This window comes from Plecotus auritus, assembly GCF_963455305.1.
Source record: "Plecotus auritus genome assembly, chromosome: 12".
Taxonomy (NCBI): domain Eukaryota; kingdom Metazoa; phylum Chordata; class Mammalia; order Chiroptera; family Vespertilionidae; genus Plecotus; species Plecotus auritus.
This window is the reverse complement of record NC_137778.1, coordinates 21,057,158-21,085,156: the sequence shown is the minus strand read 5'-3', so window position 1 is coordinate 21,085,156 and position 27,999 is coordinate 21,057,158. Positions and strand designations below refer to the sequence as shown.

At 52.1% G+C, this 27,999-nt stretch overlaps 1 protein-coding gene across 3 annotated transcripts; it reads left to right on the top strand.

Moving 5' to 3' along the window:
* On the top strand, positions 1–27,961 carry KIAA1614. Of its 3 annotated transcripts, none has more exons than XM_080648777.1 (10): positions 1–354; positions 1,960–2,906; positions 3,602–3,665; positions 9,288–9,434; positions 14,282–15,822; positions 17,591–17,717; positions 19,394–19,649; positions 22,789–22,916; positions 23,639–23,823; positions 26,811–27,961. In XM_080648777.1, the coding sequence occupies exons 1-10, from the start codon at positions 305–307 to the stop codon at positions 27,002–27,004; spliced, it is 3,639 nt and encodes a 1,212-aa protein (XP_080504903.1). In that variant the 5' UTR covers positions 1–304; the 3' UTR covers positions 27,005–27,961. The 3 variants fall into 3 exon arrangements, 2 of the variants coding, with proteins under 2 accessions (XP_080504903.1, XP_080504904.1); XM_080648778.1 differs by lacking the exon at positions 26,811–27,961 and adding an exon at positions 24,662–24,996; XR_013959463.1 differs by lacking the exon at positions 19,394–19,649.
* The last annotated feature ends 38 nt before the right edge of the window (positions 27,962–27,999 follow it).

Below are 27,999 nucleotides of genomic sequence, written 5' to 3'. Positions count from 1 at the left end.
GGCCGGGCGGGGCAGGCCCCGCTGCTCCAGCCCCTTCCGCTCCCCTCCAGTCTGCGCTCCGCTCCCGCTTTCCCTGTCCCGGCCCTGGAAGGCGCCAGGCTTGGCTTCTTTCCCCATCGTGGCACAGCCACGAACTAGCAGCCGATGCCACAGCCATCCCTGCCTGACCTGCTTCCCTCCAACCCGGAGGGCGGCCGCGGCTGGACCCCACCCGGGCCCAGGGCTGACTGCCGAGCAGGGAGCGGAGCCTGGCCCGGGGGCCTGGGACGGAGAGGGGACCAGAGGAGGGCTCGCTGGTCCAAGGATGGAGGGGATGGAGGAGCCAGAGGCCAGACCTGACAGTGGGGGCCTTCAGTGAGTACGGAGGAGGAGGCGAGGAGCCGGCCGCTGGGGGGTGGCGGGGTGGCGGAGCCGCGGAGCTGGAAGGGTTGGGGGAGGCCTGCCCTCCATGTCCATCTTCATTTTAGCCTTTCTGAGTTTGAGCAAATGCAGCACTTGGGCCATAGAATCACTCCAAGCAGCACCTTCTATCTCCCCAGGCCGCCTGCAATGCCCCATTGGAAGGTCTCCCTAGAGATGGATTAGCTGTGGAATACAGAAGGTTTATTTTTATTTAACCAAAACCACTCCCATTATATTCTAATTCCCTGTTCTCTGGATTGAACCTTAGAAGGGCGAAATCTGTGACTAGGCTGCAAAGAGAAAGTTGGTAAATCCTAGTTTAACTGGTAGAGTAGATGACCTTGGCCTTCTAAAGATAGTCCTTAAACTACACTGGATGAAAGCTGATGCGACATTTTGCACTGTGTGTACTTTGCTTTATGAAATGTGTACATACCTGAAACATGTATAAATTAAATTGTAATAAACAAGTAGAGGGACTTACCAATTAAGATAATTCTATGGTGACTCTTTAGTCAACATATGAAGTAAATAACTCCTAATTTGTAATATATGTAAATATGGATTTTTATACATGCAGTTTATTTCAAGTGAGACATATCTAGATGTATGATATTGAGGGAACATTTCCTCAGAGAGCAGGGTAAATATTAAGACATTGTGGTCTGTATGTGAGCACAGAACGACTTGGTGAATAAAATCCTGTGCTCACTTTCATTCCCTATAAAGAGACTGACAGCAAACTATGCCACCAAGGAGCTGTGTCGTCCTGGCAAGTCACCAGAGCCCTCTAGTCTGGATTATTCTCATTACAGAATAAGGGGAGTGGGGTTAAGTGACCACTGAGTGCTTTGGAAGAGCCATGGCTTTGAAACAAAAAGCTTTGCATTCCAAACCGGCTTCCTTTAGCACCTCTGTGACATAATCTTGCTGTACCTCAGGTTCACAGTCTGAAAATGAGGATAATAATGCTGTCTGGCTGAAGGATGTGAGGATTATTTGAGAGAGTGTGTGTTTGAAAGCACTTGCAGGCCTGCCTGGAGCAGATGCTGGTAGGAGCTAGTGACTGATCATGGCCATCCTTTGAGCACAGCACCATGCTGTGGTCCTGTGGTTTGGAGGGAGGGTGTGTGTGTGTGGCGGGGGGGGGCGATGTGGGACACCTTCCACCCAACAGTCAGATCCTGAGGGCCTGTGTGATATCACATCTTCACTGAGATCACCTGCCAGGAAAACAAGAGGCCAGGCATTAGGAGATCTGACCTGGCTTTTCACTTTGGTCCACATCTGGCTTAGGATTAGTTGTTTGATGTTTGTGCCCCCACTGTAAAACGGAGTTAGAAAACCTAAATTTAATAATACCTTTTTGTATCATTCAGTGATTTTTGCTTTTCAAAGTGCTTTCACATTATCTACAAGGTATTTATTCCCTGCTCTGTCCCCAGATTACTCTTGTCTGGACAGGGCTCAATATGAAGGCACTTTGGGGACCCAGGAAGTTGCTGGAGCTAGCCAGGTGCTGGGTCTAAGGAGCTCTGTCTATTTTTTTTTTTCCAGAGAATCCAAAATAGGGAACAGAATAGCCAGCTCCATGGAAGTGACCTCAGCTATGGAGAGAAGTGGCACTGAGTCACAGCTCAATAATGGACACCTCCCAAGACCCTGGTCCTGCCCTCAGGAAGACAGAACACCCAGCCATATGGCCCCCCACCCTCCCAGGGCATGGGGGATACAGTCCCAAGGACCCTCCGTGCTGGAGTCCAAGGTCAGGGCCTTGAAGGAAAATATGACAGCAAGCAAACAGGGGGCAAGCCCCTGCCTCACTACCCATGAGAGACCAACCCCCAAGAAACCCAAATGCCGACGAGTCAAAGTGGGTGGAGCCAGAACTCCATCAGCAGGGTCTCCCTTGCTGGATACGGTTGTGGTTCTCCATGCTCAGAACCCGAACGAAGGACAGCTGGACAACAGTGTCAATGAGAAGGAACCTGCCATGAATGAGAGCCCCAGACCTCCCAGGCCGCCCACCCCTGGGCTAGAGTGCTACAATGGGAGGAGCCTGTGGACTCCAGAAACAGTAAGGATACTGCCTGACCATGAGAGGAGTCTGCTGCCAGGGTCCAGCTCTTTGCAAGACAGCCCCATCCACAGAGTCACTTCAGGACGACCTAGGGGTTCTAGACCTTGTAACAAAATTACCCACATGCCCAGCCTGAGGAAAGGAAGGCCATGCCCCCTTCAGGATGATCTAGTTACAGGGGAAGACCTGGATAGCTTGTCTCTAACCTCTGAGGAGGACTTTGTCCCCAGGCCAGTCCTGCTGGGGGGCCTCTGGAGAGCCGGAGACCTGGGGGCTCTGGGCACTGGGCACAGCGCCTTGCCCCTGTCTGAACAGGTGGAGAGGAACCGCCTTCTTCTGCAGGAGATGCTCATTGTTGGGGGGCAGGGCCCCCCCAAGGTGGGAATCCCAGCTCGGACTCTATCCTGGGACAGAGCTGTATCAGGTGAGGCTCACTCTGCAGGTCTGGGTGGTGGGGACAGCAGAAGGGAGTCCAGAAGGAAAAGCAGAAGTGGGTACTGCACAGGGGATGGGGCAGGAGAGGGAGGAGTGCTGCCTGTCACCAGAATCATCAGGATGTCCTCTTATTCTTGGCTTAGACATAGATTGTTTACCACCCCACAGCCAGCCCTATCTGCTGAGTACCCCCATGAATCCCCAGGCCAATGGGAGGCCACCCTCTGTGCTTGGGGATGGCGGCTACCATAGCTTCTTTCCTGTGGCAAGTAGCCTTTTCTAGAGGCTCTTTGCATCTCCCTCCAATGATGTGCCCTCACCACAAAGTGGCTAAGCATCTTGTCAGGTGGACTGAACTCAGGCAGTAGCACCACTGGGCTGTGCAAGTGTTCAAGCCTGAGAAGACACCTCTGTCCCTTCTTTCCTTCCCATTCCAAGAGCTCACTCCTCACCCACTCCCGAGAGGACCTGTGTGGTCCCCTTAGCCCACAGCAGGGCCTACCACAGCCACCGTGACAGGCCATGCCTCCACCTCTCAGGCGGAGACAGGCAGAGGAGAGGAGCGGGTTTATCTGGGAAGTAAATGGCTTCTGGAGACACCTTTCTCCTTGACATTCATCAGGTGGCAGTGGAGAGCCCAGTTGCTGGCTCTGCCCTGATCTCTGCTTCTGTTCTGGGTCCTAGAGCAACCATCTGGGGACATGAACTGGGACTCAGGCATCTCCCTGCAGGACTCAGACCAGAACAGGTAAGAGCTCACAGTGCACCCTTTCTCTCTCCCTCCTCACCGTTGTCCCTTCATTTACCGATCAATGGGAGAGTAAGAGACCTTGAGAAAGCACAAGGGCAGATCAGGGGACAGTGGGCCACTATGGATTGTCAACTCTGAGACAGAGTAGAAGGTGCCAGTCACCCCATGTCCCAGGCTGGGCCTGCCTGCTACTTCAGCAAAACCACTCACTGTGCAGAACATTGCAAACGATGTGCTCTTGCTTTGTGGGATTCGGTCCCCCTGCCTGGCCTCTGTTTCTTCATCTTTAAAGTGGGACAAATAGTATGTGTGTGGTTGATTTCATAGGACTGTGTGAGTCTGTAAGGAAATAACAGTTGTAAAAACCCTTAGGGAAAGTGTACAAATGCAAAGCACTTACTGCACCAATTCCTTTCCCAATCGAGGTGGTGTGCTGGGGTCATGTAAAGGGTCTCTTCTCCAATCTCACCCTGCTATCCCACAGAGCTTGCATGCCAGTGTCTTGGGGAAAGTGGTCACACTAGATGATTAGGGGGTGGGCAGTGTCCTGACTGGGAAGGATGGTCAGAGTACACTTACAGTGAGGGTTCGGGGGGCATCTGAGTTGTGAGTCTGAGTTGCTGCCCACTGCTGTCTGCTCAGAGATTGGCCTCAACCCTGGCCTGGTACATGTTTCATGTAGCCCAGTGTTTGGAGTCATTTTTGCTCAGAGTCAGGTTCTGGATCTTCTGGGCCCCTAGGATCAGGAGGTCATGATGAGTCCTAGGAGTGAGCATGGGGGAAGCGACACACCTGTACCTCCCAGGATTCTCGGGGCTGTAGGTACACCTGAGGGCACCCAAGGCAAGAATGTAAGAAAGAATGACCGAGCCTGTGCACCCTGCTTATCCCCACCATTCCCCATCCTGCCTACTGATTCAGATATAGACCCAAAGGAAAACTAGAGGGAAGCCCTCTTAACACTCCCCAAACCACCAAGACCAAAACTAGAAAGAAAAAGTAATTTAACCATTCACCAGTGTTTTCAAATACCATGCTCCTGACACATCTAGTTTTCTAAATCCTAGATGGAGAGGGAAGGATGCTAACTAACACTTGAAGCCCTACCACACAGCTAGTGCCACTTGGGACTTCCATGCCATGTCATTATCGCACTCACACACTCCTCACACTAAAATCTCATTCAGGTTTCAACCTTTATGAATAGGGGGGCTCAAGAAAGCCAATTTAATAAGTCATCTTTGGGGAGTCAGGCTGAAATTCCTGGGCACCAGAGCTGAGCAGGCCATTGTCCCTCTACCTGGGGTGTCTTGGACACCTGCCCCCACACACCAGACGACCAGCCCAGTGGGGAACTTGTTAGCCTTCTTCAAGAAGGCAAGGATGGAGACACTTTCATGTCTTAGGAAAGCTCTGTGCGGCTCCACCCAGATCCTTTGAAAGGTGTTAAATGAAGCATGTTCAAAGCAGTCCTTCGTAAGGATGCCCTCTCTTCCTTCTCTGCTGAGAGAAGCTCCTGTTTATGGTCTAGGCCCGTGGTCAGCAAACTGCGGCTCTTTGGCCCCTTGAGTGTGGCTCTTCCACAAAATACCACAGCCTGGGCGAGTCTATTTTGAAGAAGTGGTGTTAGAAGAAGTTTAAGTTTAAAAAATTTGGCTCTCAAAAGAAATTTCAATTGTTGTACTGTTGATATTTGGCTCTGTTGACTAATGAGTTTGCCGACCACTGGTAGGCAGCTGGTTCCCTCTGCTACCCAACAGCCTCTTCTCTGGAAGATGATTTTCTGTGAAGCCCTGTCAAAGGTTTTTGAAAGTCTAAAGCAAAAGCACCACCTCGCCCCCTCTCGCTTCAATGATGGTGTGTCACTTCAAACACAACTTCCCTTACAGACTCCTACCAGGCGATCTCTTTGGCAGGTGGTTTCAGTTCCTGTTTAGGGATTGCATTCTTTACTCAGTGAGGGGGTGAGAGTAATTTAACAAACAAATGGTGCTACTAATAACAGCAATAATCATAGTAAATGTGAACAGCTCTATGCTAACCTCTTTAAGGTTTAAGACTCAGGTCTCACTTAACTACTGAGCACTTAGTCAGCAGATGGGGAAACTGAGACTTACCCCCTAGGTAACCTGTCAGGGTGACACAGCTAGTAAGTGGCAGTCCAGAATATGAGCCTCGGCAGGCTGCCCAGAACCACCGCTCTTGGCTCTGGCCTGGCAGCATCCTGCAGCCCGGAGAAGAAGGCACCAAGACAAGGTCCCTGCCTCATGAAGCACACAGTCTAGAATAAAAAGTCCCAGGCCTTCCTTACCTCTTCCCCTCACTCAGGAAACTACACACAGTATGACAGCAGGAGTGCTCTATCCTTGGTCATCAAAAGGCTAGATAATATACAAAATGGAACAAATACTGGGCAGAACGTTTATATATGTTCTGTACACTACATATTTTCTCTACCTGCCTCATCCTATAAGCTGGGAAATGTCAGTTGGTGTTACATTCCAAATTATTTCCCTAAATCATGTTCCTGGGATGAAAGGGTTAAACCCAGTCTTGTTGGAGCTTATTGTTTTAATCCAAGATTATGATGGCTGCAGAAAGAGGCCACTCTGTCCCGGATAGGAGAGAACTTGAGAGCTCCACCTGCCTGTGCCTTCAACAAGAAACTGGCTTGGATGGAGAAACCAGAGGGGAGGGGGCCACATGCTGCCCTTTGTCCTCGGGAAGCCGCTTAGGACCCTGGTGGTTGGAGGGGCAAAGGGAAGGGCCAGAATGCTCACATGGAATTCCACTTGTGTTTGTAGGGTTTGCTGCTCCTTGAGAGCCACACCTCTGTGGTGTGAACCCCACAGGGAGAGAGTGTCAAAGTCTCCCCACCCCACTTTGGGGTACACTAGACTCCCTAGCCAAAGACGCAGACTCACAGGGTAGTGAGTCCTCTCCCCTATTAAATGCCTGCTGTTTACAGATGGGGAAACTGAGGCCCAGGGAGGAAAAGCACTCAGCCACTTGATCCCTGTGCCCTACCCCCTAGCAAATGAGCCCAGATGTGCAGGCTTTCAAGAAAGTGGCCAAAGCTAACTATTCTCAGGTGGAATTGCCTTTATCTAGCCATGTACTAACTGCCCAACCCTTTCAGGAAACTTCCCAGAATTATGAGAGCTGGGATTGTGGGTTATAGTCCATGATGGGAAGGGTTTGGCTCCAGGGCTGTGTGCCCTTGGCAGAAGCCAAGGTCAGATTAGACTGGAAAGGCTTCCTCAGATGGAAAAGTCTGAACCTGCCTGTCTGCTGGGGTTAGCACCCCTGCAGTGGACCAGTATGATAGGGCCATAGGAGGTGGGCAGTTAGACTGGGGCAGGCTCACCATCCCTCAGGACCACGCTTGCTTGCCCCCTATCATGGGAGAAAGACCACCTTCCCTCCACGGGCTGGGCAGAGCCTGCCCCCTCCAGGGTGTACCATGACTAGGAATTGCCTCCCCCGCTAACCTTGGCTGCCATCTGTGAAGGTGACGCCACTCTCCCCCTTTCTCAGTTGGTTACTGCATGGATGCCTCCAGGCGCCCCAAAAGCCCTGTTTTCCTAATCAGTGGAAAAAACAGCTTTGTGTGTCAGGAACCAAAGCAGGGCAGCTGATGGGAAACAAAAAAATCAACCACTCCAATTTGAGGGACAGAAAGAAAATGGAAACCTGGGACAAGGCCGATCTTGGCAGCATCTGGCCAGCTGCCTGGGGCCCTCCTGCCTGCCCACCAGGTCTTGTGACAAATGCCCTCTGACAGCCAGGGAACCGCAGCTGTCACCGGAAGGCTCCGAGTTTGCAGGCTGGCAGCCAGAGGCCCGCAGCTGCAGGGGCGGCTCTCCGGGCTGGTAACCTCATTATCTCTGCTGTCGGAGCAGGAGCCCCAGGGAGCAGAGCTGCTCTCAGCAGTGTGCTGGAGGAGCTGCCTGCTTGGGAAGCTGTGCAAAGGGAGGCCTCTCCTGCCAAAAGAGGCTTCGCAGGGCAGCAGGCCTGGAGACTCACTTGCACATCACTCTAGTCAACCCTTCTGGTTCCAAAACTGTGCCTGGGCCCTGCCAGGGCTCATAGGCACAGATGGTGCCTTTATATCAGCAGCACTTTTTGTTTTCTTGGGCCTCAAAGCAGGGTTAGGCACAAATAATAAGAAAAGGGAAGAAAGAAAGAAAGAAAGAAAGAAAGGAAGGAAGGAAGGAAGGAAGGAAGGAAGGAAGGAAGGAAGGAAGGAAGAAAGAAAGAAAAGAAAGGAGGGACGGAGGGAAAAAGAAAAAATCCTAGACTGCCCAGAGCTTTTCTAAGGATGTCCCAAGAGGACTTCAGAGTTATGCCACTCACATATCTGTCACCTGTCACCTAGGAAACTACTTGGCACCTTCTCCCTATCAGCACAAGGCCCATTTCTCCAGGTTACATACGGGTGGGAATGGGGCAGGCAGAGATCTAGGTCTGCTGAGCCTCTCCCTGCCTGAGCTTCCTCCTGTGGACCTCCCTGGTGAGGACGGGGCAGCCACGGGGGATGCTAAAGTCACATCAAAGAGCATGTCTGACTCTAGCCACAAACATCCTCAGCCTGTCCTGGGATCCAGGAAGGAAAGGGGACAGAGGGTATGGGGAGGATGCTGAAGGCAGTGGGCTGGCTATCGTCTGCTCTGCTCTCAACTGATGTTCGACCTTGAGCAATGTGCCAAGTGTGCCTGTCTGCTCCGGAACACCCTCATCTGTCAAATGGAGAGAACACCTGCCTTTGGCCAGCCTGGCTGGGAGTGTGAGCTCTGTGGAGAGAAACATCTTATCAGTGGGAGGCTGTGGGGATGCTCTTACTGCTGTAGCCCGGCGCTGGCTGTATGTCACTGTCTGCAAGACAGCGTTGAAAAAGGGCTGCTGTCATTTTCTGCAGCTCTGGACTGGCTGGGGAGGCAGCACAATGTGTAGGTGATGAGGCTGGTGAGGACCCTTATAATTATGAAAATCAAGCCATTTGCCAACTTGGTATGGGTCCAGCTTAATTTCTCCCAGCCCTCAACGGATGCCTGACGGGTCTGGATTGGGACTGAGGCAGAAAAACACCAGGACCTATAAAAATGTCATTTCTCCAAGGAGTAGAGCTGCAATGGGCAGAGCCCTGAGTCCTTGTGCCTGTGAGGGGAGCTCAGGGTGGTGCTCGGTAGCTCGAGAGGGCATGTGTGGGTACAAAGAGACAGAAGGAGAGGGGGAGATGATGCGTGTAAAGACCATCTGGCTGGGCACAGGCCCAACCCAACAACCGAGGCCCTTTTCTCTCCCTCCCCCAGCCATATCACTCCTGCTGTCTGCTGGGAAAGGAACAATAAAGTAATATGGAGACTCCTCTACACTTTTCTAGATCTTCCTGGGGTCTCTTTCTCTGGTCCCTGAGCAGATGTCCAAGGCGGGCCAACTCTGCAGCCCTGTCCAGAGTAGCTCAGGGCCGGGTGCCTTCTGTGGAAGTTGGGCAAGGAAGGCGGCCCATGCAGGGTTTTCCTGGCATAGCCGTGCTAGATACTGTTAAAGCCCTCCTAATCCGTGTTATTTTCTTCTAATCCCTCCCCCACTTGCTCCTGCCTGTGTGCCGCCCTGCAGGACCTTTGGCCCCAACCCGGAGCCCGTGCTGAGGAGCCCCAGGCATGAGGAAGCCAAGCACCTGCTGCAGCGAGCCCGTATGAAGGCCAGGACCCGACCCCTCCGTGCCAGCCATGATATCATACCCACCATTGACCAGGGTGGCTGGTGAGTGGGGCCTGGGCCAGGGAAAAGAGATGGGACCTAGCCAAAATGCCTCTGCTCACTCCTCCCTTGTGTGTGTGTGTGTGTTTCCCATATCGGGTGCTTGCTTTAATTCATTTAGTTGGTCAACATACTTTTACTGAGGGCCTAGAGTGTTAAGCATTGAGGATTTAAAGATGAATGAAACATAATCCGAGCTCCCTGGAGGGACAAAAGTCACTGTCTCCAGGGAGAAAGGCAGGCAAGGGGATCAATACAATTCTGTGGATCGTGGTGTAGGAAAGATGTGCGAGTAGGGCAGGAAGTCTGTACCTTCACCTGGGAAGGACTGGGAGGCTCAAGAGGAGGTGGTTTCTAAGTTGGGGCTTGAAGGAGACATGAATATTCACTGGACAAATGAGGGAGGCAGGGGTGAGCATCCCAGGGCAGAAACCATGAGCAGAAGCACTGTGCTCAGGAGTTTGGCCAGGCTGGAGCCTGAGGACCTGCTGGATGCATGGTGTGCAGGCCAGAGAGCTCCATGCAGGCCAGTCGTGGAAGCCTCCAGGCCTGCTGAACAGTTTGCATGTCTCTCATAACAGCGAGGCATCACAAAGGGTTTTAAGCAGGTGAGTAGCATGATCACGTTTGTGATTCAGTAAAGTGGTCCTGGCTGCAAGGATGTTTTGGATCTGGGGTTCTGGGGGCAGTGAGGAGACTGCACCATGCTCCTGGTGCAATGTGATAGGGAGGAGGGTTTGGAGACAAGAGATTACTGAGAGCCAGAAGTAAGCAGCTTTAATGAGGCAGCAGAGAATTGGTTAGAAGACTCTGGAACCAGACCACTGGGTTGAATTTTGACTCTGCCACTTTTTAGCTGTGTGTCTTTGGGGAACTCTCAGTGCCTCAGTTTCCTCATCTGCAAAATGGGGATTATAATAGTGCCTATGTTACAGAGTTGTTGTGAGGGTTATATGAGTTAATAAATACATGTAAAGTGTTTAGAATAGCTCCTAGCACATAGTGAGTACTCTGTGAGTGTTACCTCTTAAAAGTAATTTAGAGTAGTCTCCACTTGTCCACTGGGGATATGTTCCAAGACCCTTAATGGATGCCTGAAATTAGAGATAGTACTGAACCCTATATGTCCTATGTTTTTCCTCTATATTCATACCTTTTCACTTAAAGGAAGCACATTATAGTTTCTCTTTGGCATATCCGAATTGTCAACATCACTACTATTGCTCTTTGGGGCTATTATTGGGTGAAATAGGGGCTACTTGAACACAAGCACTGCGATACCACACAGTTGATCTGATAACTGAGAGAGCTACTAAGTGACAAATGGGCAGAGAGCATATACAGTGTGGACGCACACTAAACAAAGGGATGATTCATGTCCCTGGTGGGATGGTGTGGGACAGTGCAAGATTTCATCACATAACTGAGAATGGCATGCAATTTAAAACTTATGAATTCTTTATTTCTGGAATTTTCCATTTAATATTTTCTGACAGCTGTTGACCGCAGGTAACTGAAACCACGGAAAGCGAATCCACAGAAAAGGGGGGACTACCGTAATTAAATAGATGTAGGAAGTAGGAGAGGGGAGGCATCCAGGACGGAGCCCAGGGTTCTGACTTGGTTTCTGAAGGTTCAATGGGACCTTAGGCAAGGGGTGAAGCCTAGGTGCAGGGTCAGGCTTTGAAGGGAGTTAGCCCCGGAACACCCACTGGAGACCCTTATCAGGCAGTTGGTTATGGGATCTGTAGAGGAGGAGAGAGGTCAGAACTGCAGATTTGGGTATTATCCTGTTTTCATGATGTTGGAGCTGTGGGTGAGCCTGAGTGCATCAAGGATGGAGAGATGGGAAAGAAACAAGTTCAAGGACATTCAGACCAGCACTTCACATATGTGGCTGCTCCCTGAGTGACACCCTGTCACCATCATTGTGATTGTTCCATGTACGGTGCACTGCAAGGAACCACTTACATGTGGAGTTCTGGGCCTGAGATGAGACTGCCAGCCCAAATCAGATTGCACCAGGCCTGAGCAGGACCCTCTCTGTGGTTGACAAGGCCTGTGGTTTCCATGGCATGGTGGGCATGGTGGGCCTGCCAGTTTTCATCAACACGTGGCACTAGAGGAAATGAGGATTCTCAGTGGAACTGGACCACATGCTCTTTGATGGAGGATGCTGAACCCACTCATCAAAGGGTGAGGACCTTCACAGCACCACTGAGATGACTCCAGCATGAGCAGAGGGCTGTGGCCTGCCTCTGTGTTCAGTGTCACTGTGACCCTTAGGAGAGGGGCTCAGGAGACCCCATAACCTGGCAACAGGTGCCAAACAGGCTACCCTTTTATTTCCACATTTTGTGCCTTGTCTTCTTCTGGCTGGAGAGCACTAGTTATGAATGGGCATGGCTTCTCTGAAGCAACCTAACTATTCTCTGCATATATGTGGGGGCCAGAGCCTTAGACTTCCATGGAACCCTCCTGTTTCACTTTCCATAGGTATACAGGTTGGATTGGATAGCCTCACATAGGCAAGTCTATTTGCAAAATATACTTGACTGCGTAAATGTACTTGTGCATGCTTCCTCTTCCCTGAATCATGTCAGCAGCTCACAACAACCCAATCACTGACCTTAAAGTAGGTTCTCCTCTGCCAGCCTGTCTCCTGGCCGTAGAAATGCTATCGAAAAGCAAGGTGACCCACTTTAGCAGCTGCTGTGTCCAGAAAGGAATTACTTTGACTTGGCAGCACTGGTGAATCCTCGGAGGGTAGAGCTGAAAATCAACGCCAGATGGCTTGCTACAGATGCTTTTAAAGGTTACGCTTGTCAAATCACCCTGGAGAGCCATGCTGAGTTAACATGGAGATGCCACAGAGGCCCTGGGCCTTGGTTAGATGCAGGAGCCTCACTACACCCCAGCCCAGAGGCATCACTCCTTCCAAAGAGCAGTGAAAGATGATGGAAGAGTGGAGGCAAGCAGAGCCATCCCCAGAAGGCCTTTGTATCCTAGGTCTAGTGGAGACGGCTGGGGCAGCCGGAACAGACAGACAGGCTTTGCCAGGAGGTGAGGAGGTAGCAGTAGCTTCATTCCCTGGAAACACACCAGCATTGATATCAAGCAGCTCCTGGAAATACACGCTCTTGCCGTTTGGGGGACAGATACACCTAGACTGTTGGGTCTAATTTCAGGAGGGTAAACATGTCAGCAAGATGTAGGACCTGGGAGGTGACACCATAAGTGCCATTTTCTGTGTCAGAAAGTGTCTGTGTTAAAATTGTAGAGCTTGTGTGGGATGTATTGAGAGTGTGGTTAGGACAGCATTGTTATAGGAAGTGGGCTCTAGAAGATGGCCTTCTCATCCTTCCCATAGGCCATTCAGCCCAGGTTCTGAGCCTGACAGAGTCCTCTCCGAGGATGAATACTGAGGTATCTGCTGGCTGAGAAGCTTAGCAGGGTGGGATTTGCTCACTGCCCAAGTGCCTTGTTTGCTCTGCACTTGTCTTCCAAATCCTCATGGCACCTTTCTGCACTGTCCCGGCACTGCTGGTGGAGGCCTCTGGGTTTTAATACTTGAGTTGAAGGTGCCTTATGTGATTAAGCTCTCCTTCAGTTCTCCTTTGGGAACAAAAATATTGTTTCTATCTTTGGCATGAATTCCAGGGTGACTCAATTCACCATCTTGTATTAAAAGTTAAGGTCAGCCCGACCAGCATGGCTCAGTGGTTGAGCATCGACCCATGAACCAGGAGGTTAAGGTTCAATTCCCAGTCAGGACACATGCCCAGGGTGCAGGCTCGATCCCCAGTGCGGGGCATGCAGGAGGCAGCCGATCAATGATTCTCTCTCATCATTGATGTTTCTATCTCTCTCTCCCTCTCCCTTCCTCTCTGAAATCAATAAATTTTATTTTAAAAAATAAAATAAAAGTTAAGGTCAGTGATGTGGCTGGCAGGACCTGGATCCCTTTTTAGATGTGATTGTCCCACAGCCCCTTCCTCAGGTCCTGACAGCCTAAAGTGATCCAGGTGTAGGTGGGTCCTCAGGGAGGGAGAAGTATGGTACTTACTCACCTGGCCTCTGACAGAAAAATGGGTCCATTCGCATAGTGGTCTGAAAGTCAGGGAACCTGGCTCCAGGGCGCCCTGGTGTGAGATCTGACTTGACCACCAGGCACAGTGTCTCCCAGAGCACAGATTGGTGACAGAATGCGGAGACTTTTTCCTAGCACAGTAATTCTTATCACAACTTTTCAGGATGCGTGTGCTTGAGGGGCTGAGGTGGGACAGGTACAAGGAAGGGGTGTGGGAACAGACAAGAGGGAGCATCTGGAGCATCAGCGTCACTCTGTCTAAATTTTGTCTAAGCAAGATGATTGGGGACCCAGAGGGAGAGCAAGAAACCCTAACTTCTGGTCCCACACAGTCTCTGTAGAGACTTAAAATGTACTCTTTCCATTAAATCTCTATAGCAAATAAAGTACTGCCACAAGTCATCACTACCAAATGCCATGGTGGCCAGGCTCATGTGCTCCTCTGTGCACGCGTGCGCGCGTCATGCACACCACCACGCTGGAGGACTTTGGTTTCATCTTTCTGTACAAGCCCGAGTTTAATAATGTTTCATCTTAACTCAGGCTGAGCTGGCAACAGAGGGAAATGCACAATAAAGAAGGTCCTGTTGATGTTGTTTAGCGCTGTCTCAGGCTCTGGATGGGCTTGTGAGCTACTCTGGTTTGCTGCCTGACTCCCCAGGAACCTGATTTGGGGTAACTCTGGGGTTATAGTTACCACGGAGTACCCTAGGCTACCTTCCTCCTCACTTCTGTGACCGTGCTTCTGTCTCCCCATCAGGGATAGCAGGAGAAACCCAACCCTCGACCAGAGGATGCCCTTTGCCTGCAGAGACAACCTCCACAATGGGAGCACGAGTGACTCCTCCAGCGGGGAGTCCAGCAGCGGGCAGTGGCCGAAGCGGGGCCCCTCCCCGTCTCGCGTCCGCTTCGAGGATGAGTCTGCCCGAGAGGCCGAGTCCCGCTACCTGGAACGGCTGCAGCAGCGCCAGCGCCAGGTGCTGAGCCCTGCGCTGCAGATGGCAGACCAGGGCCCCCTGCGCTCCAAGCCAGAGCTCGCAGACTACATCGCCCGGGGCCTCCTGCGCAGGGACGCAAGCGAACGGACTCTGCACAGGCTTGTGGGCCACCTGGACCGGAAAGCCTTCCCGGAGCGGCCGCCCACATGGGACATCGAGAGGACCTGCCGAGCCTGCGGCAGTTGCATCGAGGACCTACGCCCTGCCCTTGTGAAGGCAGCCCCGGACCCCAAGGTCCTCCAGGAGCACAAGGCTGCCTGTGGGCTGGAGGGAGTGTTGGCAGAGCCCCTTAGCTCTTGGGGCTTGAGCGCCCCCTTCAGGCTCCTCCCCGCCAAGCAAGGGCCCCGCACCGAATGGATCCGGGAGACACATATTGGAGACTCTGTTTGCCCTGAGGAGGTGGACTCCGCCCTGGACAGCACGGACACCTCAGACAGCTGCAGAACCGACAGCGAAGAGGCCGGGACCTCTCAGCCCCTCAGAGCCCGTGGCCCCCGACTGCGGGGCTCCAGGCCTCGTGGAGGCCACAGGTGGATCCGGAAGGCGGAAAGGGAGCCACCTGAGAGCCCTCAGGCCCCGCACAACCTGCCTGGGGTTGATCTCCTGGAGTTTTCAGATGAAGTGAAAGAAGGCAGAGGACACACACCTGAGGGGACTCTGTTCCCCAGAGAAAACCCTTACTCCAAGCCTCCTGTGCAGGAACCTGAGAGGGCCTCCCTGGGGCCCCAGGGGGAGTTGCGACCAGGACTGGGAAACCACTGGGCTCCCTCTGTGGATTCCTCGGCTCTGTGGGGAAAGGCCTGTGCCCCGGCCTCCTTCATGAAGCTGGCACCCTTGGGGCCAGGCAGGCAAGACCAGCTTATAGAAAGTCACAAATCTCTGGAAACCATCCCCCTGCAACAGAGCCATGCAGAGCCCTCTGCCCTACACCAGGCCCAGCAGCCAACTTCTTCCCTTTCCTCAGAGGGCTGGGTGCCAACTCCTCCTTCTTCCAGGAAAACCACTTCACCTGCACCTCACAGGAAGGCACCCCGCAGGCCTGGTGACCAGGGAGAATCTGTGGGCACCCCCCGGCCTCCTTCAGGAAGTGTACTTCCCAGGACCTGTGAGCTCAGCCCCCCACAGACACAGCCCTGCAGCCACCAAGGCAGGCACCCACTGCTGAGCCTCTCCACCAACAACTGCAACAACAGCGTGCCTGGGGGGCTGAGGGAGTCCTTGGGGGGCGCCATCCTCGAGGGCAGGGTGGAGAAGGGCACCAGCAGTCAGGAGCCTGAGGCACCCCTGGAGAACTGCAGAGATGGTAAGGTGGCCCCAGTCTGGGGCAGTCCTAGAGCTGAGGCCAAGTCTGTGGTTTCATACATCCTTCTCTTACTGCCCACCTTCATAGGTTATATAGCCACACACCATTCCTAGCAGCCCCGTGGAGCCCCCAGATCAATGGCAGGTATCAGAGAAGCTAGCGGGGTCTGTGGGCTGGGCGCAGGGTTCAACGTCAGCCTGGAGGCGGGTTAACAACTCCCCTGGGGAGGCAGAGCATGGGAAAGTGGTGCTGAAGCCTCTGACCTCTGGGAATCCTGAGGGGTGTATAGAAGGTCCAAGCTAAGTGGCTGCTGGAGGCCTGGGCTGCAAGGAAATTTTACCATCAGCAGAGCTAGGAGAGGCAGCAGCTCTAGGATTTACTGTTTGCTTAGAGTAGTAAATGCTAAAATGCCCCTTCAATGTCTTCATTTCATTCATTCAGTATTGTTTGAGCACCTGTTACATGCCAGCCACTGTTCTAGACACTGTGGGGAATGAATGCAATAAGTGAATTAATTCAGCAGCAGTCCTGCCCTTGAGACCTTCCGTGGCCAGGCACAGACATGCTGTCCAGAGCAGCGGTTGCCAACCAGTGGTCCGTGGACCACTGGTGGTCTGTGAGGTCTGAAAGGTTGGTGACCGCTGATCCAGAGGACACAGTGACCAGCAGGCAAAGCTCTTACAAGGAGTGCTGGGGTTGCTCTCTGGCACCTGAGCCCTCCCCGACCCTGGCCCTGCTGTGCAGACTGGTGTGTTTCAGCAGGCAAAGGATGTAGGATATCACCTCTGCCCTTGGAAGGGGTCCACATAATGTGGGCAAATCCTGGGCATCAGCAGCCTTAGCTCTGATCCCTGATGTTGTGAGCTAAGGTGAGCACCTCAGCCACTTATTTTTAGGCAGAAGACACAAGCCCACCCCACACAGCCTGCTTTAATGTGCCCACAGCTCTGGCAGCCCTGGGCCTGGGCTGGCTCAGGAGGGACACAATGGAGAAGGAGAGGGCAGACAGACGACAGGCCATACTGACCTTACTGAGGATGTGGATGCCAAGACTTACTCCACCCCTCCACTGCACACAGACATACACTTTCCCTCTTCCTCCCTTGCTCACATGAACCTTGAGGAAGCAGGCCCCACCTTGAACTAAGGTGTGGTTTCCTTCCCTGGTGGGCTCTAGGCTGGCTGCCCTTAACCACTTCCTGTGGGTCTTCTATTCTGAGAGCTGCTGACCTTTTTGGGCAGCCAACCTTCACCTCCTCGGGGCCTGGAGCAGAGGCCCAGGTGAGGCTCCTCTTCTCATTAGCCAGGAGGTCCTGGGCATCTCACTGAACCCCTTTACACTCCAGGCTCCTCCACTGTAATCTGAGGGTAATAATAGGACCTGTCTCCTAGGAACCCATGAAATAATCTCTGGGGAGGGTTTAACTCATTGCTCAGCACATTCCAGATGCCTTAGGAATACAAAATATTCCCCTGTTCTCAACTATGTCTCTTGATAAAGGAGGGACTTACCACAAGCAGTCCCTTCATTTAACAGGCATTAATTAATCAGCTACTGTGCACCAGTATTGTGGCGGGGAAATGGGGTAACAGCAATAAATAAGGCCCTGACCCTGTTTTGTGGGTCTCACCACTGCCTCTCTCCAGCTTTCTCTGGCTCTCCTGCCTCTGGGTTGGGACTGTCCCCTCCCCTATGGGATGGGTCAGTGACATGGGAGGGATGCTGTGGTTGTTGCAGGAGGAATCCATGACTTTCTCACCTCCGCAGGTGTTGGCACCATCAGCTCCATGGGTGTCACCTTCTCCCTGGCCTTAGAAGACCCAGAGTCCAGCCAGGAACCAGAGGGAGGCCTGCAGAGGACAGAGTCAAGTTCTGAAGGGCTTGTGTCATCCCAGTGAGTGACAGGAGCAAGAGTGAGCCCTGCCCATAGGAGTTGGGGGGGTGGGAGGTGCTAAGTGAAGAAAGAGCCCCCCTGGAGTGGTAGCATGACTGACCTCACTGCTCCCAAATCCTCGGAGGGTTCCCAGACTTACATCTAACCATGGCACCCCAATGTTCCTCTCCCAAACATTTCCAATCTAATGTGCTTGATTATTTATTCACCAAGCATTCATTGAATGGCCTCAAGCTCCAGGTGCTGTGCTAGGCACAGCTGGCCAGCCAGTCTCAGCCCTCAAGGTGCCCCAGGTTGGGACAGTCTGTCTGAGAGGACTTGTTCCTCGCTCTGGGCTTGCAGACAACCAGATGCTGAGGAGAGAGCTCAGCATTCACACTGCCATTCTCTCTTTAGCGTGTTGTCTGAGTCCTTGTTCTGGGGAGCCATCCTCTAGCCAGGGCTGCCTCTTCTCTGCTATGCATCATTCATGGTGACATATGACCCAAGGCTTCACGTGCCACTGAAAGCCAAGTCTCCATCTCCAGCCCTGTGTGCTCCCAAACTCCAGACTTGTGCATCCAGTTTCCCCTGATATGTCCACCAGGGTTTCTGAGAGCCTAGCTGAATTGTTGATCGCTCCGACCAAAACCGCTTTCCCCAGGACCTCTTCCCAGCGAACACAGAACCACTCCACAGTGCTCACTCCCAGATCTGGGCATCACCTTAGCTGCCTCATTTTCCTTCTCTCCGATTCCAACCCACTGGCCAGTCCTCTCCAGCCCCAGGCCCACCCGTGTTGCATTTCTCCTGGTCTAAGCTGCCTTACATCTTTCTGTGCAACTCTAACAGCCCTGCTGCTCTCTGCCTTCCCTCTTGCCCCCTCTAGTTCCTTCTCCACACAATAGTCAAAAGTATCTTTTGAAAACTTTAATTCAATGATGTCATTTCCCTTACTTAAAACCCATCATGTTTTTCCTTTAGCTTGGAATAGAATTCAAACCTCTTACCTTGGTTTATGTGTTCAATGTAATCTGCCTGTCTGACCCCACCTGCTTCTTGTCCCTTGCTCATGATGATATCCAAGTCCTAATGGCCTGGCCCTGCTATGTTCTTGAATGCACCGAGCCCCTTCCTGCCCTCGAGCTTTGTTGCCAGCTTTTTTTTCTCCCTGGAGCTCTCATTTCTGGGCTTGGTGGGACTGACTTCTTGCCATTTAACTTTCAGTTTAAATGTCATCTCCTCAGAGAGGCCTTCCCTGGCCACCCTGTCTCTCTCTGCTCAGCAGTCACTGATGTTTTCTCTCCTTGATTTCTTAGTCTGCTGTTATAAGCTCCCAAGAGTAAGAACCTTGTCTGTCTGCTTATCACTTTCACTTACCCAGGTCATTTGCCACATGTCCCAGTGCTTATGAGAGGCCTAGACGAGGCTCTAAAGAAATAGTGAATGAGCAAATGAATGAATAAATGATTGGGTAAACCCACTGTTGAGTGTGATACCAAGGGTCTTGTCTGAGCTGCTCTTTCTAAAAGCTACCGTGCAGGATTCCACTCAGCCTTTCTTTCTGCAGCCTGGCTGTCTGTTCCTCCACAAGGCGTGGTACTGGCTCATCTGGGGCCCACAGAACCCTAAGGAGAAGTCCGCCCTCGCTTCCACAGCCCTCTCCTCCCAACCTCATGTCCACCCTTGCATTTCAGAGACCTACCAGGGGTCAGTGCAGGACCCTGTCTGCCCTCAGCTGCCCCTTCTGACAGGAACAAGAAAGCCAGCAGCAGCATCACTACCCTGGGGCTGAAAAAGTTCTTCTTGGCCTTGGGCCAGGGCACACGGCCCAAGTTGGGCAAGTCCCGCAGCTGCAGTGTGGAGCAGCTGCAGCCCCCTGCACCTGGTCCGGCTTCACACACCAGCATCCCCAAAGTGAAGAGAGCCCCATCGTTACAATCCCTGCATCCGGTGAGTCCAAAGGGCCCAGACAAGGGCTGAGTGAGGCAGGTGGTGGTGTAGGCACCATTGGAACAAAAGGTGAAAGGAGAAATGAAGTGCGGAGGCTAAGGTGGAGAAGAGGAGGCTCCTGCCTCCCCACAGTTGATCTCTGAGACTTGGGTCCCCAGGACACAGTATGGTAGCAGCATCCCACACTTCCCCTCCAGCTTTCCAGTATGGACTCATCCTAAACCTTCCTCTCCCCCTCCCTCAACTCTGTCACCTCTGCCAAGACCTGGAGTCTACTGCCTGGTCATTCCCTAGAACCTTCTTCATGGCCACAGCGACCATTAGTCTAGCACAAATCACTTCCTGGATTACCTCAAGGACCTTCAGACTGGCATTCCTGTCTGTCTTTCTCCACTGGCTTCCAGAGTGGTCCTTCTGATATGCAAATCTGGCTTGCCATTCCCTTCCTTCATATAGGCCATTGGTCCCTTATCACTCTCAGGATAAAGTTCAGGCCACTTGACAGTGCCAGAGGGTTTCTGTGATCTGACTGCTTTCATCTCTCATTACTCTCCTTCTAACACTCATCCCAGTTGTCCTTGACCTTGAAGTTCTGTCATGAAGGCCACACCTGTCTGACTTTCAGCCTTCATCTTTCTTGTCTCCCACCTTCTCTACCTGCTAATGTCTTCTCATCCAAGGACACTTTAGCCATTGCATTCTCCATCCTTCCTACCCTTCCTTGCTCTGTGTTTTTATCTCCTTCTGGGCTACCCTCCTTGGTGGAACTTGAACATGTGTTTTAATTTATTCTTGTTTGTCTCTCCTCACTGGAGTGTGACTTCTTTGAGGGAACACCATTCATCTTTATATCCCCAATATTTAGTACAATGGTGAATATAGTAGACATAATGCACAGTGAGTGAGTGAGTGGATGCAGGGCAGCCTGCTGAATTCTCCCTCCCCATGTGCTTCAGGGTAAACCAACAGCAGCTCACTGACTCAGCTAGGTTTCTGAAAACCCTGTTCTGTTCCAGGTGTTTCCAGGTATTATGTTTGTTCTTCTAGTCTAGTCTCTGCTCCCCTCCCTGGGCGGAAGGAAGCAGGTGATTATGGTTTGCCGTACTGGGGCCTTTTATTTTCAGACTGAATGAAAATTCCATTTCAGTCTGGCTACAGGAACACTACCTGGTACGTGGTCGACATTCAATAAGTATTTGCTGGATGAATGAATGGAAGGCAAAAACAGAAACAAAACAGCCTTATATAAGCTGGGAAGAGGATCCGAGAGTGACACCATGCTCCAGGAATTCACTTTCCCCATGAAGTTAGATTTGTCCCCTGTATATCTGAGCCAGGGCACCTGGTGTGTTGCCCTCAGAGCTCTGGCCTCTGTAAAGCCCTCTAGGGAAGTGACAACGATGTTAGTGTAGTAGAGGTGTTGTCAGCAATGTAAGCCGAGTGGATGAAGAGAGAGAACAAGCTGGTGAGAAAGGGCGGACTGAGCACTAGAAAGAAATGTGCAAGAACTGGAAAAAGAGGATAAAAGAAGAACCCATCTGTCTCACCTAAAACTACTCATGACATAGCTCAGGGCGCATGACTTCCTGTTAGACCGTTGTGCCGCCAGGTGTGGGGTAAGGGGCGGGGGGGAGGGGGTGGTGGATGCTGCAGCAGCTTGGTTTCCATTTTACCCTCCTGAGTGGGCAGCGGCCCTGTTCTCTCACCCGCCCCCTCCTGATGCTCCCACATCCTCCAGTGGCTGTGGCTCTTTACCTTTAAACCTGCATCTGGAAGGCTCTCCTCAGGAAACTCCTGCTTGTTCTTCAGGTCTGAGTTAACATGACTTCTCCCAGGAAGCCTTCTTGAACTCCGATATAAATCAGCTCCAACCCCCTAGTCAATTTCTTGATAATATGCCTTATTTCTCTAGAGCATGGATTCCAAATGTAATGCATGTCTGTAACATTTGTTTTAAAGTCTGCTTCTCCCTACCATTCCTACCCCCACCTTCCGAATGGGCTCCTCACTGGGTGGATTTCTAGAACACAGATCAGATTTTGTAACTCTTCAGATGAGCATCACTCAGGGGCTCTTTAGCAGGCCATCCGAGGTCCTTCCAGGGCTGGCCCCTTGCTCCAACCCGCCTCCCATCACCTCTGCAGCCTAGCCACCAGACCAGTGGTTGGCAAACTGCGGCTCGCGAGCCACATGCGGCTCTTTGGCCCCTTGAGTGTGGCTCTTCCACAAAATACCACGTGCGGGCGCGCACGTACAGTGCGATTGAAACTTCGTGGCCCATGCGCAGAAGTCGGTTTTTGGCTCTCAAAAGAAATTTCAATCGTTGTACTGTTGATATTTGGCTCTGTTGACTAATGAGTTTGCCGACCACTGCACCAGATCATGCATATGACCCAGAGCCGATCGTGTTTTCCCTCGTCTCTCCACATCTTCACACCTGCTGTTTCTCCTGCCTGGAGCATTCTGCCCCTGTTTTCACCTCCCGAGTCCCTGCCTCAAGCCTCACTCGGGGGTCAGCTCCTCTAAGTGTCCCCAGACCTCCTAAGCTACACGAAGTCCCTTTCTGCTTACCTGCACATCGTCTGCACTCTCATCCGAGCACTTCCTACTGCATTTAGGGCTTTTTTTAACTTACCTGTGCCCACCCCACACCCACCACTGGGGGAAGTCCTCAAGGGACTTTTGTCTTTCCCATCTTTTTATTCACAATGGTTTAAGGTGCACACTTAGATTAAAAATTTTGAATGTAACTGACCATAAAAAGGATAGATATACTAAAGAATAGCAAAAACACTAACATTTTAACTCTAAAGTTGTGTTTGTTATTCTATAATTAATTTTATTTCACTTTTTTTAACAAGAAAATTAATTTTCTTAGTAAGTGTGGTAATTAGTGTTATAGTACTAAGTTATTTCAGCCAAGAAAACCCAAAACCTGGAAGCTTCAGATCATATCACCTGTGTAGACCCATCTACTTGAGTAAATTATGGTGATTCCTGTTGAGCACTTTGAAGTAGTGACAAAAACTCCTACTGTTACTTTGAGAGAGGGCCCTCAGATTCAGGGTTGGGATCAAGTCTCTGTCAACCCCTTGCCAGGTGGCTTTTCTCACCTGCAATATTGGACCTTTACCACTAGGTGTCATCCTCTCACCAACGTCGGAAAGCTGCCTCCTTTCAGAACCTCCATTCTCTGCTGAGTGGCAAGGTGGACCGGTCCAGCCTGTACCTGGTAGGGGAGCCAGGGGACCACAGTGAACCTGGCAGGTAAGAGTGAGCAAGTGGACAAGTGGTTTGGAGGACAAACTAAGAATGGACAATGGAGCTATAAGCTTAACTTCTTGCCTCAGCAGCATGGCCCTGAATGGAATCCCATTAAAGAGAAAGGGAGGCCAATTCTCTGAGCCTCAGGTGCCACAGGAGTCTTGGAACCCGCACCTCATGTGCAGCTGAGCTTTGAGAAGGTGTGGGGTGCTGAAAGGGGTGGAGTTGGGAGGTTTGAGTCCTCCATCCCTCTGCTGTCTGATGACATCTTGAAATCAGAATGTTCAGAGAGTTTCCTTAGCTCAGCTAAAGATCAAATTAAAGATCCAGAGACAGGGACCTCAAAAGAGGCCCTTGACCTATGACCCTGCCTGGAGAAGGCCCTTGACCTGTGACCCTCTAGGTTAGCTGCTTTTACCTGGAGTTCCATGGAGGGACTTCAGGGTGTCCGTTAACTCCTGGAAATTTTATATAAAATTACAGCTTTCATCAGGTTCTCAGAGAATTCTCTGCACCTGAAAAGGTTAAAAACTTTGCTCATGGGCGGGGCTTCTGGTGCAGCGGCAGGCTTGGGAGCTTCAGACGGGTGTGCCAGTCTCAGCCCTAGCAGGCTCTTCATGCTGGAGCCCCAGGCGTCAGTGGAGAGGCAAGTCTTCTTTAAGCCAAGGGGCTGGAGCCCAGTGCCAGCCCTCGTAGCCCTCACTCTGTCTCCGCTCTCCATGCAGGTTAGCCAAGGCCCCACCCCGGCGTGCGCTCAGCGTAGAGGATGTGGGTGCCCCCAGCCTGGCCCGCACAGTGGGCCGTGTAGTGGAGGTGTTTCCAGACGGCACCAGTCAGCTGCAGCTGCAACGCTCCCCAGAGGGCACTTTTGGTTTCTGTGTGGCCTCCGGGAATGGGCGCAGGGACTCAGGTATGCTCCCTCTGCTTTCTGGGCCCCACAGCCCTGGGACCTTAGCAAACCACACTGGCGGTCAGAGGGTTTTTTTCTGGTCTTTGGCTGAGCAGTGGAGCTCTGGGCTCAGAGAACCTCTTATCAAAAGGACTAGAGTTCTCCCCACAGGGGCTGCGGGAGGGGGTAGCTATTGGCAGGCCTGACCCCACTGTCCCTCTGCTGTCTGATGACATTCTTAAAATCAGAATCTTGAAGGCCAGCTTTTCACTGGGGAGCCAGAGGGAGACTGTTTGTGCTTGCCAGTTCTCAGAGGCAGTCCCTTTGATGTGGCCGATGTGTTTAAATGGTTCCCTCCTCCAGCTGCTGAGTGTGTCTGGGAATGTGCCTGCCTGCCTGTGCATCCAGGTCCCTCCCTCATAGCTGGCTTCTGAGGGTTAGGTTCTCAGGCATCCTGGCTCCCAGACCCTGGCGGGGGGGGGGGGGGCGGGGGGGGGGAGGGGGCGGGGGAGGGTGGTCAGAAGGAGCATTCAGGGGCCCACAAAGAAAGGTGCCTGGTGCTTTTCTTCACTTTCCTCTTCAGAAAGAGAATGTACTTGGGGAGCAGAATTCCAGGTGGGAACTGGCATCATCTGTCAGTGTGAGATCATATACAACCAAGCATGTACTCTGCCCCCCATACTCCCCAAAAGTCCCTTTAGGCCCCTCTGCAGGCAGTGGGAGCCCCTCCCCCATCACCTGCCATGGAGTTCTGATGGGCAGGGGTCTGTAATCACCAAGTGCTCCTCCGGCTCTGCCCTGGCCCACTCTCCCAGGCTCCCTCACCTGGTTGGTGAGAGCTCTTCCCTGTCCTGCCCAGGTGGTGTCCTGCCTCTACTGCTGCAGCTAGCCGTCGGATGTCACGGAGATCCCCATGCATGCGGAACAGGGCCTCCAGGCCACAAGCCATCCTCCCGCAGCCAAGGGTCCTTTTTCCTGGGCCTCAGAGACGCTGTGGGCTGGGGTTGGTTTGCAGTCCTTGCTAACGAGTCAAGATGCTGGTGTTAACTCGCTGCCTACCACATCCGATTCTATACAAGCATGAGAGAATAGCAGGCTTTGCCTTCTGCTTCTAACGTAGCATAAAGAGCATACATCCTTAACAAAGGCCGTGTCCGGCAGCCAATAAATGCCTACAATAGCAGTCTCTCTGTCAAATTTTTGTCATGACTTTCAGTTGTAAAACCTACCCCAGAGTCTCTCCCAAATGGCTGGTGTGACATCAGTGTCTGGTCTGACTCTGGCTGCATTCTTTTGAGTTTTCTCAACACTCCCCACCTCACATCCTGCTGTATAGCAGCCATTTCTACAGGCTCTACCCCTCTCCATTTTACCTGCCTTTTTCCAACATGCAGATAGGCCAGCAAGCAGTTCAAACACTCAGATGGAAGAGGTAGAAGATAGGGCCTGTGAGACAGAAGCCTGTGCAATCAAGATGACAGATGTATCGTGTTGGATGGAGACAGCCTCTCAGGAAAGGCTAAGGTGGCTGAGAAGCACCGAAAGGGGCTCCCCAACTCAGCCCAGGGACAGGGAACTTGACAAAAGATTGGATTTGCTAAACCCAGAGCTACAAACCTTCAGGTGCTCAGAGGAGATTTCAATGTACATTCAAACCCAAGTTTCACAGGGTGGGCTCTGAAAAGCTTGATTGTTGGGGCCAGAAGCTGGGATGCATGAATCAGAGAGATGACTTCCCACTGGTCCAAGACGTGTTAAATGGCTTTAGGTCAGAGACTGAGGAACCGGGCAAGTTGCCCTTTCGTGTCCCTTCTAAGGAAGCTGGTTCCAGGAAGAGGAGGTGGGGAGTGATGCACAGGCAGCTGTTCAGTGTGGAGGGAGCCAGCTGAGCCTGGGCTGGCAGCAGGGAGGTCGCTGAGGCCTCGATAAGTCCGTCCTCCCCGACCCCCCATGAATTCTGCCGGTGTCAATCATACCCTTGGGCCCTCCAGTGACCTGGGCTGGTGCTCTCAGACACCTGTGTTCACCAAATTTCCCTGGAGAGCCTGCTCCTCCTCTAATCCCTTAGGTGGAAGCAGCTGAAGGGGTTTGAAAGGTTTCAGCAGAAGTTTTGGTGAGAGGAGCACCCGCCGCCAGGCTCTCCTGCACTGTGTGGCCAGGAGAGGCGAGGGTCACCCGGCCTATCCAGCCCCGAGGCCCCACAGAGCCTGTCCCACCAACGTGGATTCCCTGAGTCAGACCCAGGGAAGGAGTGGGTTCTCCCAAGGCTCCCAATGCACTTTGGAGACCTCTGAATGGTGAAATACTGTTCAGGCAGGGCCTCTCGGGGGCGGTGGGGGGGAAGGTGTGTGTGAAGAAGGGAAAAGGGGGCCACCATGTCTTTAAATATGGGGGTAGGATTTTTATGTTTCTGGGCCTTTGCCCAGAGGAATGCGAGTTCCAAGTGAGGACCATACCAGAGGAAGACTGGGGCCAGGGCTAGCCCTAGACAATACCAGAAAGCAAGCCAGCCTTGCACTGGGCCTCAGCTACTTCAGTGATGCCTTATCCCCACTCTGGCGACTTGAGGGCAGCAATGGAGTTTGTTTGTGAGTGCCATTTAGCACAGTGCTGGACACGTCATAGGCCATTTTCCTTATTTTTAAACATTATTTTCCTATTCTACAATCAAAGCTCATCTCAGAAAAAGCTAAGATTAGCTCATTCACACTGGGGTATATGTGAATCATTACAGCTGAAAGCATTATTTCCACTAGGGCATTTTAAAAGAGGAGATGGAGAAATGAAGTTATACTATATCTCTATATAAAGTAGTTGTGATTTTGAGTGGGAATAATGAGGGTGTGTGTGTGTGTGCGCGCGTGCGCAGAAGTGCCCTGTATGAGCACCTGTCCCTGCCCCTGTTCCCTCTCCCCACCCCCCCCCAAAAAATAGCACCCACCTGGTCCGCATGTCAGAGATGCATGTCTTTAATATTACTTGTTAAGTTCTCCTGTTTTCCTTTGCAGGTTTCTACGTGCAGGAGATGGCTGATGCAAGTACGGCCAAGCTGTACTCGGGGCTGCTGGGGGTGGGGGATGAGATCCTCGAGGTGAACGGGGCCAAGGTTGCAGGGCTGGGATTGGCTCACATTAAGGAGCTCCTGACCCATGCAGAGAGCTTGTCACTCCGTGTGCTGAGGCAGAGGCCTATCCCACGGTGACTCAGAGGTGCTCTAGGCCTCAATGTCACTCCCTCAGAAGCCATGAGTGCCCTGGGGTGGTGGGGGAGGGGTGACTGGTAATACACTGCACAAAGCTACTTGGAAGAGCAGGGTGGCGAGAGGGAAGGAGCCTACTTGGATATTTTGTTTAAGGATGTAATTTGTGCAAAACAAGGAGAAGAAAATATGGGTGCCCAGGCCTGGGGTGGTGTCAACCACATCCTGCACCTTTGTTGGCAGGGGGAGGAAAGAGATTCATGGAATCATTCAGTTGGTCCCTGAGCATCGCCTCACCTTCAGGTTCCATCCCACTCTTTGTCAAGGGCTCCTGCAGCTTCCAACATGCCCGAACCAAAGACAGTGCTGGGCCACATTGGCCTGGAGCCTGCCTTTTCCCAGCTCGTTTCTCCCAGCTCCCATTCCTTTGCTCTTTTTCCAGAAATGGGAAAAGTGTCCTCGAGTAACAGCCTTGTAGCCATTGACCCCATATTCCAAACCAAAAAAATTGGAACATGTGGTCTGGTGTGAAAACATCTAGGATATGTGATCTGGTAGTCAGAATATTACAAATTTTTTGTAATATATAAGATTGAAGGGAAAAAAAGGAAACTGAGACCAATTCAGCCCCATCCCCACTGCCCTTCCTTTGCCTCTGCCTCTGCCCAGAGCAAGGCTGGAGCTACCGGAGCCTGGCCATGAAGGCCGCTGTCTTCCTTCTGTTGAGCTTGGACACTGGGCCGTGGCTAGTGCCATGCAATCCTCAGCCACAAGCTCTCTGTCCAGACTCCCTGACAGCAGTTCTCGATAGGCCAACCCACAGGGAGGAGGCAGGGCACAGGCCCAGGGGATGGGCTGTCCCACCTGGTCACTCCCCCCTCTAGGACTGAACACTGCCCAAAGGGTTAGTGGGTGGTCATGTGTCCGTTTTAATTTATTAAAAGCCAAAGCTGAAGCTTCTATCCTGAGTTGCTATATTTTGGGCTGCACACTCGCTC

Excerpts from the sequence above, each read along its gene's own strand:
- KIAA1614 (XM_080648777.1), top strand. The coding sequence starts at position 305 with ATGGAGGGGATGGAGGAGCCAGAGGCCAGACCTGACAGTGGGGGCCTT. Across the intron at positions 2,907-3,601 it reads CTGGGACAGAGCTGTATCAG|AGCAACCATCTGGGGACATG; the intron begins GTGAGGCTCACT and ends TCTGGGTCCTAG. Across the intron at positions 9,435-14,281 it reads ACCATTGACCAGGGTGGCTG|GGATAGCAGGAGAAACCCAA; the intron begins GTGAGTGGGGCC and ends TCTCCCCATCAG.